At 43.1% G+C, this 12,853-nt stretch overlaps 2 protein-coding genes across 6 annotated transcripts in view; both read right to left on the bottom strand.

Moving 5' to 3' along the window:
* Nucleotides 1–7,600, bottom strand: part of eps15 (epidermal growth factor receptor pathway substrate 15) — a 29,965-nt gene extending 22,365 nt beyond the window's left edge. For 2 of the 5 annotated variants that reach the window (XM_072699787.1, XM_023821372.2), the window contains exons 1-6: nucleotides 7,418–7,600; nucleotides 2,525–2,566; nucleotides 1,163–1,252; nucleotides 505–552; nucleotides 304–399; nucleotides 127–192 (exon numbers count right to left, since the gene is read on the bottom strand). In XM_072699787.1, the coding sequence (XP_072555888.1) occupies nucleotides 127–192; nucleotides 304–399; nucleotides 505–552; nucleotides 1,163–1,252; nucleotides 2,525–2,566; nucleotides 7,418–7,444 (369 nt within the window). In that variant the 5' untranslated portion in view covers nucleotides 7,445–7,600. The remainder of the gene's footprint in view (nucleotides 1–126; nucleotides 193–303; nucleotides 400–504; nucleotides 553–1,162; nucleotides 1,253–2,524; nucleotides 2,567–7,417) is intronic. The other 3 variants (XM_023821371.2, XM_023821374.2, XM_023821373.2) reach the window with 2 other exon arrangements.
* Nucleotides 7,601–8,476: 876 nt separating this feature from the next.
* On the bottom strand, nucleotides 8,477–12,786 carry calr (calreticulin). Its single transcript, XM_023821408.2, has 9 exons — nucleotides 12,499–12,786; nucleotides 11,897–11,998; nucleotides 11,388–11,591; nucleotides 11,208–11,302; nucleotides 10,798–11,007; nucleotides 10,469–10,582; nucleotides 9,970–10,113; nucleotides 9,698–9,790; nucleotides 8,477–9,589 (listed from the first exon to the last, which is right to left on the bottom strand). Exons 1-9 carry the CDS (start codon nucleotides 12,587–12,589, stop codon nucleotides 9,380–9,382), a joined length of 1,263 nt encoding a protein of 420 aa, XP_023677176.2. The 5' UTR covers nucleotides 12,590–12,786; the 3' UTR covers nucleotides 8,477–9,379.
* Nucleotides 12,787–12,853: the final 67 nt, after the last annotated feature.

The raw sequence follows: 12,853 nt of genomic DNA on the forward strand, positions 1-12,853 counted from the left end.
ACAGCTTCATGCACTGTCACGCATTTGGGGTTCTGTCTGCTAGCAAGTTTTTGTAGCTATCAGAAGACACAAAAAGGGAGCAATTTTAAGCATGAAGTTTAAGTAAGCATAAGTGAGAGCTCTCACCTTGACCACCCACGGGCAGTCGACAGACACTCCCCCGGAGGGCAGCAGCGGGCTGCTTGTGTCATGCTGGGGGCAAATGGAGGAATGACCCGGCATTAAAGAGGAGTCCCCTCAGCCTCCCTACAGCCAAGCACCGAACGCCAAGGAGCATGAACGTGCAGATGGACTCTCACTCACAAACTTGGGTGGGGGTACAGCCACATTCAGACTGCTGAGCATCACCTCCAGTCCATTCTGGGCACAGGCCACTAATCTCAGAGCGATGAAGAATTGCTGCGGGACGAGGACAGAGAGGGAGACGCAAGAGCATGTTTAATCTGTGCCATTCATATCTGGCCGCTGGAGATCAACATGCCTGGAAAGAGAGCGCATACCCACCTGCTTATTCAAACAACCCTTCTGTTCCACATCTGCCAAATCCCATATCTGTTAAAAAAAAGACACTGCATTAAGGCAATGGAAAGCAACAAGAACAGAACAACACAGGCTAGAAAAAACTTTAGGTTTCTATTCTCAGTAGGCATGCACAAAACTATGCGGCAGATAAGCTATAATTTTAAAAAAGCCAGCATTGCATCAGCGAGAGAATTATTTTTAAAGGATGACTAGTGCATTAAAAATAAAACCCAAGGGCAATGTACAAATTTGTTGCACAGCAAGGCTTTTTAGATTATAATTAAATACGAAGTTTCAGGGTCAGTTAAGGGGAGGGGGGGGCAGACCATGTGACGTCCCTAGGTGACTCTGCTCTGACTCTTACAGGAAGTCAACAGGCAGCCACATACATCACTGTCAATGTCCACCAGCAAAGTTTTATTGCCATGTGTCTACAGGCATCACCATTGCAGGTTTCCCATGAATCCTTGGTGTTATGAACAGGTGAGTGGGGGGGGTCAACATAACCAATGACCCGATTGAAAAAATTTTTTTTGAATACCATCTAGTGCAGGAAAAAAAAGAGGACTTGTCAAGAGCATGCAGGTCGGACAGAGGGACAGTAGCTTTAGGTCACCAACAGTGTCAGTCTGGATGGTACCTGTCCCAGGATCAGGTCGGTGAGGCCAGATTTCTTCAGGAACAAGGCTGCATCGGTGGCTGCAACATGTCCAGTTCCAGAGGGGTCCACCTGAAAGGGGGTGCGAGCCTCTTTAAGCCGGCGGGGCAGAGCCAACAGGAAAACAGCAGCTCAAGAAAAATAACACCAGTCACTCTCAAATCCACAATGTCGTCCTGAAATTGCTACCTGGTGAAGTTCTATAATGACTTTAGAGACAAAATTATATAACCAGCCAGAAACCAACAATTTATATTGCAATATTTGCCTCGCACTGGATTGTGGAAAGGCTTTAATTGCAGTATTCAGCTTCAAAATATGAGGACAGGTAGGAAAAGCATTTATTATAGGACATATGGGAGAACAGGGGGGGCTGCCAGACAGATGTGCATAGCAACACCTCTGTCATCAGCACTGGCAGACACACTGGATTCACACACATCCCACAAGAAGCCAACGGAGACTGGTGATGACTGAACGGTCATTAAAATACACTTTAATTATCACATGTTATTTTTCCACAAAGCTGCAATTTCAGGCACAGGATTCATTAATCACTACACCTACTATCCAGCTGCAGTTCTGTGTGTGCCTAGCGACTGTCACTAACCGCATGCAGGTGACCAGAACACGAAGCTACAGGAAACTAAATGTAATGCCAGTTTAAGTTTCTTTGTCTCCCATGTCAAGTTGTAAGAAGCACTTTAATTATACTGTAAAAAAGCTTAGAGTAACTATGATGATACTGTAATCATCCATCCACCCATCATCCAGCTGGGGTGGAGCCTGGAGCCTTACTCAGGTGGTAAAGGGCACCAGGCTGGGGTACATCCTGGGTGGGAGGCCAGGCCACTTAATACATGCACACCAGGGGTAATTATAGCGCAAATCAAACTGCACATCATTGGCAGGGACTGCTGGGAACCTGAAAACTGAACTAAAAGAGGAATTCATTTCTTCTATTGCTATCACAAGACAAGGGAAACTACAAATAATTATACTGATCATTAAGAGCTCACATGCGAAGCCCCCAATCAATACTGCAAGGATATTAACTGAATGTTAACACACTTTTCATAAAATAGTCATTTAAAAAAAAAAAAACACCAAGCAAAAAAAATCTGTTACTAGGGTGAGCAGACGTTTATCGGAAGTGGTGCAAAGCTTTTCCCTCACTCTTATTCCTCTGAAATTGCCATTAACAAAGTCATTAGTAATTCATGGCTGGGGAGGCACTTAGAAAGAAAGGCACACTGAAGAGCACAGCCATGCATCACACCAGAATATCCCCCCACCCCCCCCTATCCGCCGGTCAGAGCTGCACCTGGCGGGGCGCCTGCTTACCTGCCGATAGTACTTGTCATAGACAGGATTTCCACTGGAAAGCTGGGAAGGAAAGCAGAAGACATATAGTGAAACAAACAAATGAAGGAAAAGCCTGGAAAGGATTCAGCGGCAAGCAGCCACTTCCTGTCCAGGCTGTGATTTACGCTCAGTCCTCCCCGTCGGCAGGCGTTTGCCAACATCAGGGCGCCCATTATTAAAGTTTAGTATAAAACAGTCAGCTATTTTTGTTGAGATTATGAAATTTCAAACGTTCTCTAGCGCAAAGCCAGAAAAAAATAAGCAAAATGCTCAGGGGCAAACTGTTCTATGACCTTCAATTAGAAGCAATTATAATATTGTGACAATTCACCCATTCAGAGTTTATGACATGCAAACTCGTCATAAAAGCAGGAATGCTTAAATAAAACAACAATACAGCACTATTTTCATTTCACTTTTTAATAAGATTTCATAACACGTCATATACAGCAAGACTGCACAACATCCCTAAAGTCTCAACTGTAAACTGGGTTTTGGGTCATGGAAATAACAGGAAAAGTCAGGTATTGCAAAGAACTTAGCAAAGACACAAAAAGGGCAGCAAATTTTCTAAGAGAATTGTGGGGGGTATAATCACCAAAAGATAAACACATTCTTCCAAAATAGAGAATGAAAAGAATCCAGATAAAGTACATTTTTCTTATTCCCACTACTGATCAACCAACTCAAAATGCATGTCACTTAACTTGCCTTCGGATGACAGGTAAAAAAAACAAAAAAAAAAACAGGACAATTTCAGAGGTCTAACTAATTTACTTCAGTCTGTTCAAGTGAATTCAGAGCTTTGGGCAATTATAAAGTTCTTTTAGACATCTCCAGAAAACTCCAATAATTCAAGATACACTTCCCAAACGTTAGATCATTTCCAACGAGATGCACAAGACATGCACAAGACATGGCCCTAACAGACATTTCCCAGAAGAGAGTGGGCTGAATTTTATTTTTTCACAATGGATTGCATTTGATGAACTCGTCGTGATCCAGCAAACAAGCATATTCTTAGCCAATGCTACACAGACCTATCACTGCTAAAGGATGACAGGATTTCAGTTATGTCCAATGTGTAAACAGCCATAATTACAGTCAGCAAGCAGTGTAAGAAACGAGCACTGATTCATGGCTATTGCTATCTAGACAAATTGCCCCCAGGACAAACAAAACAAACAAGGGTGTAAAAATAAAGATGAATGCCACTCTGGGTGCAGGAAGGATCGTCAATAATGTAAATACCGTGCTCAATGAGAACATGCACTGAATAGCTCATCTGCAATAAAGTGCTGGACATGTATAGCGCACCAATACCTTCTCGAACCTGACTGCATGCCCAGTGTGAGAAAGAAGGCAGTTTTGTTGAAACAGCATGAAGGAAGCATCCATCACTGCTGTCTGAAGTGGATGTTCTGAGCAGAAGGGGGTAGGGTATTATTCTTTGTAGCTTTTTTTTCCGTTTTTTTTTTCCTTCCTTGGGGGAGGTGTGTGGCTCAGAGGGCTAAGCCTCTGTGCCCTTGATCTGGGTTCTAGTCCAGTTTCGGGAGAGTGGTCATATATGTGGGCCCTTCAGTCCCAGCTCCATGGGTGCCGCTGCAGGTGGCTGTGTCTGTACGTCATGGAGAATAAGTTGAAGTAGACGAAAAGAGAATTTCCCCAAGGGGATCCAAATGTGTCAGAATTATTATTTGGGTGTCCCCTATCAACAGCTACAGCCGCCACAGCGTTGTATCAGTTCAGTGCATTTTAGCACCTGCTTTTCCAATCACAAAGAGCATTTAGACATAAAAATATAACTTAGTCTTTAAACTTCTCCAATGACTGTAAAACTTATCATTGTGGTTACTGGTGGGGGACGGGGGGTTCAATTTCTGAACATCCTGCAATGTTTGATCAAAAGTTTGCAGCACAAATCCCAGGAGGAACTGCCGTTGAACCAAGTGGCAAATACTACAGCCATCCAAAGATTCAAAGCACACAACTGTCATACTCAAGTCCTGAGGAAAAAATGTGTGCCAAACAAATTCCCCAGTAAAAATGAAAAATTCCGTGACACAGCTTAAATGATAAATCATTTATCATGTTCTCCTCTATCTCTCCCCTTGGCCAACGCACTTCCCTTCATAAACAATTGCAAGACTAAAAGAGCTGAGAGCCCATAACACTGACTCTTTGTGTCTCCCCTAAATTGCACAGCAGTGAGCATTTCCAAATCATTCTCCTCTTGGAGGCTTCCAGCACATACTGTTATTGCTAGTCCATCGGGGCTGTTCACTATTCCTATCACAGTCATTCGCCTGTTGCCAAGAGATTAAGCCAGTGGCTAACGGCACATCCAGTACAGGGAGGGGGCTGGCTTTTAAAAAAAAAAAAAAAAAAACGCATTAAATTAGCAAAAAGCTAGAGGCTAGGGTAAATAAATTGTCAGGATACATTGCATATTCACTAAGAGACCAGCACCTGCCCATGTTCGGCTTCGGAGGAAGCAGGTACGAGATTTATATATTCCTCCTGGACCTAGTGAACAGAGATCTATAGGTTTGTTAGCTGGCAAAAAAGTTCATGTTTGACACTGTACAGTGACAGATAATGCTACAGAATAGTTTGATACACCTATGGGTGGTTTTCAGATCTATAGCTAAGGAATGAGGCTTCTATATAGCTAAGGAATTATCCAACCAGCATATCAGCACAAAAGCACATTTAACGACAGCCAGTTCTCAATTTGATTATAATATACTGAAGCATGCCCCTATCTGGCCTTTAAGAAAATCAATACAAAACCAATAAATAAAACTGAATTGAAGCATTTGTCCAAAGCAAATATATACAGCAATGATCCTTCTGTCACAATAACCTGCGCTGTCGAAATCAATATTTTATTCCTCAGGCCAATCCAAGTCACACAACGGATATTTTATCTGAAATGGTAAAATTAAACCAGAAACATCTTCGAGTGCAATGGTTTCATTTCCTCAAAGTAGCAAGACAGTTAACAGTGGAAATATCTGCGCTAAGTTCTGTCTTAATTTTCCAGTTACAGAAACTTTTTATAATAAAAAATTGCATTTTTTACGACGGAAAACGAACACTGTAAAACAAAACAACAAAATAAAATGCTTGTTTGGATATCACCACACTACACGAAAGCCCGAGGGTAAGAGACCAGTGGTGCCGGTTTTAATTTCCAGCTATCGTTCAAACGTTTTATCAACGTTTCCCCCCAAAAGCTTCTTTTTCCGGCAGCATAAAAACGAGATCAACTTCACTTGAGGTTTCTACATGTATAACGCTTAAATGCACATTTTCCTCTGTCCAGGTGATGGTTAAATCAAAGTGAAACATAAGCGAATTTTGTAAAATCCATCTCTGAGGTTAGTATTTGCTAAATATGTCAAAAAAAGACCCACATACCGAGGGGCAACACTAGAACCGACTCGGCAACCCACACAGCCGGACCTCGGGGACATGACGGACTGTCGATATGTATAACCATAAAAAAACCACATAACACACTATGTATAATCAATAACGACCACGTAATCTACAACCACACACACACACACAAACATACACAAAAATATGGTTTGTATCATATATACTGTAAACATCACATAAACACTATGTATAAGCTATAACATCCATACAAACTACTTAAAAACTGCACAGGGCTACACACCTTATAATTTGTACGATTATATCTCAACATATTCCCAACACACAATCATACGCACAGTATATATAACCACATAAACTATGCAACACGATATATATAAATATAGACACATCATATAGTTTGCATGATCATATATACAGAGCCTATATAACCGTACAAACTCAACACAATATATGTAACCAATAACAACCATATAATCAATAAAAACTAACGATACACAACATATGTATTGCATGATCATGTATCAGCAGATACATAAACTACACACATTTATAAATATAATTATACAATACCACATATATGCAGACAACATATGATTTGAATAATCATATGAACACATATAGCCACACAACCCATGAACCCGACATAACAGCCGAGCTATAGAGTACGGAGCACCGGGCGGCTTGACAGAACCGCACCAGCCGAGACCTGCACGACTCTGCCGGTTGGCCGAGTTCATCTGGGCGGGGGACCAGTGTCCAACAAGTAGTCGGATACACACTGGTAGCCGGCAACGGGGACGAATGTACACTACGCCTAGAGCTGAGGGGCTCCCACACCGGCGGACGGGTTAATTAGCTAACTAGCTAACTATCCACGGAAACACGCGTCTCCGGGTCACAGCCTTGGCGGATAACCGGCCCACGTTTCCGTGAGGAGCCACCGTGGAGGGCTTGGAAAGAACGGCGTGGCGGCCTGGCTAAGCAATAAACGGGGGGCAAGCGCACAGCCTGGCCGCCGTTAGCCCGCCGGGTAACCAGCTAAACAGCTAAGCCTAACCCTGCCGACGTCCAAACGGGCTTGACAGCCCCGCGGCCACCCGCACAACACGGACCGTACCGCGGGGGACACCCACCCCAGCTTGCGACCGACTGCTCGTCGACTGAACACTTTTCCAAAGGACAGAAATAAAAACGAAAAACGACGGAAGAGAACAGTGAGAAAAGTTTCACAGGCACCCGAAGTGACACGAACCAGCTACGCCCTTACGCAGTCCCATAAGAGACCGAGAAGAAACTTTTCTTCCCCCGATCACGCAAACTTCCAGAAAGAAGCGCCGGGTTCTCGGCGATCGCACGACAACCCGGCGGTCCACTCCGGCCAGGCACCGAGCAGTCCACAGCCGCTCTCGGAGCAGCCGCAGGACGCGCCAAGAACGACGCGTAGCCCTTCGGAGAGGGGATTACCTGAGTCAGAGACAGACTGGCAGCCATAATGTTTCTGCTCCCACTAGTCCATCCCCGCGTCGCACTAGGCGAAATAGGGGCGGCTGCGAAACGCGGCGCTGGACTTTCCCGTGACTGGAGTCGCGGCGGACCGCGTCCGAATCAGACACGAGTCCGCCCGAGTTCGTCCGCAACCGCGCACTAGACACTGTCCACGTAAAGACCCACGAGCTGACGACTCAGTTTATTTGGCCAAAAACGACTTTATTTTTATACTCAGATCGTGTATTAAATGCACAAATCGGACATGCCCATAATTACAAGGGAAAGTCGAGGCACGCAGCCACATAACGCTGCAATAATAATATTACTTGCAATAAAATTAAGTACGCTTAAAATGCAAAAATATTTTAAAATGTCAGTTATTAAAGAATATGAAGGGAAAATGTAATGAGTACACCAGCAAATTCTTAAATGATATATTAATGTACCTAAATGTACTTACAACCAGAATGTGATATTGTTCTTATGTCATTTCCGAGAACTATATTTTAGATTCAGCAATTGGATTTATTATAATGTAACAATAAACGTATAGTAATTGTAGTTGATTTTCTTATTAAACTTAAGTTTCCCCGTTTTAAAACCATTAGTTCATCTATTTAGTTCCCTTAAACATTTTAAAAATAATATCTCTCAATATTACACCTTTTCGCTGTTTTAACTGTTTGCCTATACCGTTTAACACTAACCGTTCAAAATTTGCTGTTTATGATTGGTGTATAACGATGATGGGACATTCATCAATACTCTTAGATCCGCAACCAAATATCTGATATATCCATGTACCCTAAGGGGTGTTACACATAGGCTACACACACGTGCAATGTAAAGATGCAAGTTCTATATAACTCTCATGTGTTTCGACTACAGGAGGAAACGAATATTTTTACGGCAACAAATTTTACGTAATTCGACATGTTGGTTTTCGACAGTTTTATTCCTTCTCACACAGACATAATGTACCCCTGTGATAGTGCAGAAAAATATACCGTTAGTAAAAAGACCGGACAAATAACAATAGATGGTATGGTTTTACATTTATTTTGTACTGCAACAAAAGTACCATATCATGTACGACATAGTGAGCACATTCCTCCCTGCCAATATAGTATAAAATATATATTTTTAAAAAGGACTAACGTCTTGTTGGGGCAAGATTAAACGTACAGCAGTGCAAACTGACAATGGGGGAAAAAAATCAATGAAAGAGGCGTTACGGAAAAGTCCAGCGCTCACTTTGTATGAGGGTTCTGCCATCGTATCTGAACATTAACACCAATTTGTGGCAGGGGTGAGGGTCTGGTATGCCACAGAGAGGTCTGCGGCCCATCTCTAACTGAGTGGTTTGTATAAATGAGACGATCATAATGGGAGGCGCTGGAACTGCTTCCCGGTAACGTTTTGGCTCAGTTCACGTTAGAAAGAAAAAACCTAAATTAACGAGTTAGCCTTACTGACAGTGTACCATTTCAAAATATAATTTATTAAGTTGACTGGAATGTCAGGAGTTTCAGGGAGGGATAAAAGACCCACAACAGAACATGTGATGGACAGGATGACTAGTCAGCCTTAAAGATAAAACTGGCTGGGGGGGGGGGGGATGTTTACATGAAACGTCACAGAAAACTTTCCTCACCCACAATCAACCAGAGAAACACTGAGGTGGGGTTGGTGGGGTGGCAGGTATACATTTCAACACAAAGTGTCTTCTGGGTGGAATGGACGCATTTGCCCCACTAAAACAGGGCGATGTAAACCGAAATCCTCTCGCGTTAGTTTTCTTGAAATGGCTACAGTACAGTATGAGCAAGGACTCCAACCCCAGCAAACCCACACTAATGGAAAGCCCAGAAAAGTGGATCTTTAATCACCCCAGGGTGTGGTGGAGAGAGAAGGGGTCCCTATGGTTCTTCTGTGTGTTTATAGCTCGTCCTTGGGACTAGAATCTGTTTCTTCCTCCTCTTCTTCTTCCTCCTCTTCTTCTTCCTCCTCCTCCTCTTCCTCATCGTCCTCCTCTTCCTGTTCCTCATCCTCTTTGCCCTTTTTTTCCTCTTTCAGCTTCTTCTCTTCTTCCTCACGTTTCTTCCTTTGCTCCTCCTCCTGGTTCTCCTTCATCTTCTTCTCGGGATCCTGCACACAGTAAAATACTGTAAAATATCTAGCTGTACGAATATCCACTTAATAATTTACCCAAACCACCACAGAATAATTCAACTAACAAGATGCCTTAAGTTTCACCTTAGTTAAGCCCCAGGTCTTGTCCCCTACTTCCTCAGCAAGTTTTGGATCATTGGTAATCAGGAAATTATCAAAAATGGTGCCAGACTTCACCTGTAACAAATCACAGACAGTTATTTTAGAGGGGAAATGCTTGCAGACATGGAGCAAACATACTGTTCAGCCTTTACTGTAATACAACTAGTGAAAAAAGATCAGGAAATTGCTAACAAAAAGCCAGCATGACTGAACGCTGCAGTGGGCATGGAGGTCCTGTGAGGAACATGCCGCACCTGCCAGAGGTCCAGGCCGACGACCCCAAAGCTGCCGTACTTGTAGATCTCGGGATCTGGTGTATATTCTGGATTGTCGATTTCGGGGTGCACCCACTTTCCTTTGTAGGCGGGGTTGTCAATCTGACGAGGTTTCCATTCACCCTGATGATTGGGGGAAAACGATGAATGTGTGTGATATCTGAAAAACAGTAAGTTATCTTGTCCCACCATCTACCAAACCACTTTTGAAAGAACAGTAGTAAGATTAGGTGATTTAAGACAGATATGTGCTGTACTATCAAATGGCTTTACAACTTACACATCAGCCTTTCTGTACAAATACTGTAAAAGCTCTCCCATATATTGAAAATACTGACACTCTAGACTATTTAAATAATAAACCTGACCTCGAATGGTAATTTAATATAGTAGTAACATGGTTCTGCTCCAAGGCCCTGGACTGACTCATTACTGAAGATACCCGCTGACCTATGGCCTGCCTTTTCCTGGAACGTACCTTGTACTCGGGATTCGTGACCATCGGAGGTTCCCACTCCCCATCCATCTCATCATCCCAGTCCTCGGGCTTCTTGGCATCGGGGTCAGGGATGTTTTCTGGCTTCTCCCAGTCCTTCCAAAAAGAAAGGCACATGAATTTATATTACATTTGCCTGGACTTAAACAAGAAATTCCCTATTTATAAGGAATAATTAAGTCATGGTGTGAAAGCAATACAATGATGAATTTGATGGAAGACTTTTAAAATCCAGTTGAAAAGCAAGTTTAACAGATTCAGAACTTCAGACTTAAGAACAATCAATTTGCCTTCTGGCTCAATCAACCCACCTCTGGCCTCTTATCATCTGGATCATCCACTTTCTCCCGCTCATCCCAGTCCTCTGGCTTCTTGGCCTCCGGGTCCTTGATCTTCTTGGAGGGCAGGAAGTCCCAGTCGTTCTCCAGGTTGCCCGACTCCACTTTCTTATTGTCAATTTTCACCTCATAGGTGTTGTCAGGGTTAACGATTAGTGTATACAAGTGAGTGTACTCATCATCCTGGAGAAGCAAGAGTCAAATGTTAGATATCTACCACTCAGTCCAAAATATTAAAGAGAAACTGAAGTGTTTTTAAATCTGATACATTTACTTACAACGATACACACAAATTTACTGTATTATGATCACTCTCCTGTTTCTCCTTAAGATTACTTCTTTACCATTTCAAAAGGGCTGCACAAATTTGTTTTATGACATACCTTACATCTTATGTCTTTGTTGATCAAGTGATTCTTCCCCTTGTAGTTAAATATTACATGAACCTTTTTGGTTCCCGGGCCACAAATGTCAGGGCCTAAAAGAACAGGGCACAGAATTTAAAACCCGCTGGTCACAAAGACCTAAAATCCCAATACTGAAGCAGTAGCTGGGTGTCTCACCAAACATGATGTTGTAGTTGGAGTCCCCATGCATGTCCTCCTGGTTGAGATCTGACGGGAAGAGCTTAATATAGCCCCCCCCGCAGTCGATGCTCTGCTCATGCTTCACTGTAAACTGCAAGACCAGAGGCTGGCCTTTGTTGCTGAATTCCTCAAAGCGGGATGATAGAGAGTAGAATCGAGCATCCTGGCTGGTCTGAAGACCTGGATGTTCACAAAAAAAAAAAAATCATGTTAATCTTACACACAACACCACCATTAAGAAGATGCTCACTTCTGACCTGTCTGATCGTAATGAAAACTAGAAAAATTACCTTAGCACAACAATAAAATTGTCTTTTATTAGGGTGGGGGGTAATGACACTATAGAGGCAAAAAGAAATGGACTTATCAGCAAAAGGCCATTTGTAGTGGAGAATATGTAAACCTGCATATGAGCGGTAAACATTTAATTTAGGATTTTGTAATATTTTGAAGAGGCAAACAAGATAAATAATCCTTATTCTCACCTTTATCTTTCTCCGTGTCCCCGTAAAACTTGCCAGCGCTCAGGATGAACTTGCCGTAGTCGGACTTGTGTTTGGATTCAACCCATCGGCTTTTCCATGCGTCTGTAATTAGACACGGCGCTTTATCATAACACCATTAACCCCGAAGCATGATCCACCCCAGTCGGGACCAAAGCGTCTTGCAGCGCGTCAATCTGCAGCCAGCTGCCATGAAGCCATTTAAACCGGAGGGGGTGGTAAAAGCATCAAGGACTGTATACCGATCAGCACCCGACCTCACCGGGCCGAGACAGTCCTTATGGTTTAATTTGTAAGCCGAAAGCCTTCGATCAGTAACATCACATATTATTACTACATACATTAAGTAATTTACAATTCTAGTTATAACCTTGATTATGTATAGAATCCTGGTAAAAAAAAAAAAAATCCAGATTTTATATATACCGCTAAATTGGGAAATCAAGTCACCCCTCCCCCATCAGCACACTGGACTGCAGGAATTGCAAAGCAGCTGCGTTACCGTTCAATCGTCCATGTGCTTTTTTACATCGGAGAAGCCACCGTCCACTGCACAGCACAAAAGAGTAATAAGCACAACTTACCTCCATCTTCAAACTGCTCCCGAAAATACACAGTGGGGTCTGCACACACCAGAGCGACCGTCAAGGCCAGCAGTAAAGTGACAGATGTCATGCTTCCCTACCTTACGTTAGAGACTGCTTCACTAATCTAAGAAATAAATAGATTATATACACTAGAATAAATATGTCAACAGCAAACACACTTAATGTTTATTGTCCCCTTCCCTAAGCGGCCTTCCGCGAACCTTGCGGGTCATTCCCTGCACCAGCGCTACCGCACACAGGGGTCTCCTTTCGCCACACAACAGATGTCTGGTTGTCATTGGTAGGCGCTCGGCGGGAGGCGGTCTCTCCGAGGCCGTCAGCCAATGACGTC

This window comes from Paramormyrops kingsleyae, chromosome 15, assembly GCF_048594095.1.
Source record: "Paramormyrops kingsleyae isolate MSU_618 chromosome 15, PKINGS_0.4, whole genome shotgun sequence".
In the NCBI taxonomy this organism is placed as follows: domain Eukaryota; kingdom Metazoa; phylum Chordata; class Actinopteri; order Osteoglossiformes; family Mormyridae; genus Paramormyrops; species Paramormyrops kingsleyae.

Bases quoted from the DNA above. Each gene is read 5' to 3' on its own strand.
- calr (XM_023821408.2), bottom strand. From the start codon at position 12,589: ATGACATCTGTCACTTTACTGCTGGCCTTGACGGTCGCTCTGGTGTGT. The intron at 10,114-10,468 runs GTACGTTCCAGG...CCCAATCATCAG, and splicing joins TCACGAATCCCGAGTACAAG to GGTGAATGGAAACCTCGTCA. The intron at 9,590-9,697 runs GTGAAACTTAAG...TACTGTGTGCAG, and splicing joins AGACCTGGGGCTTAACTAAG to GATCCCGAGAAGAAGATGAA.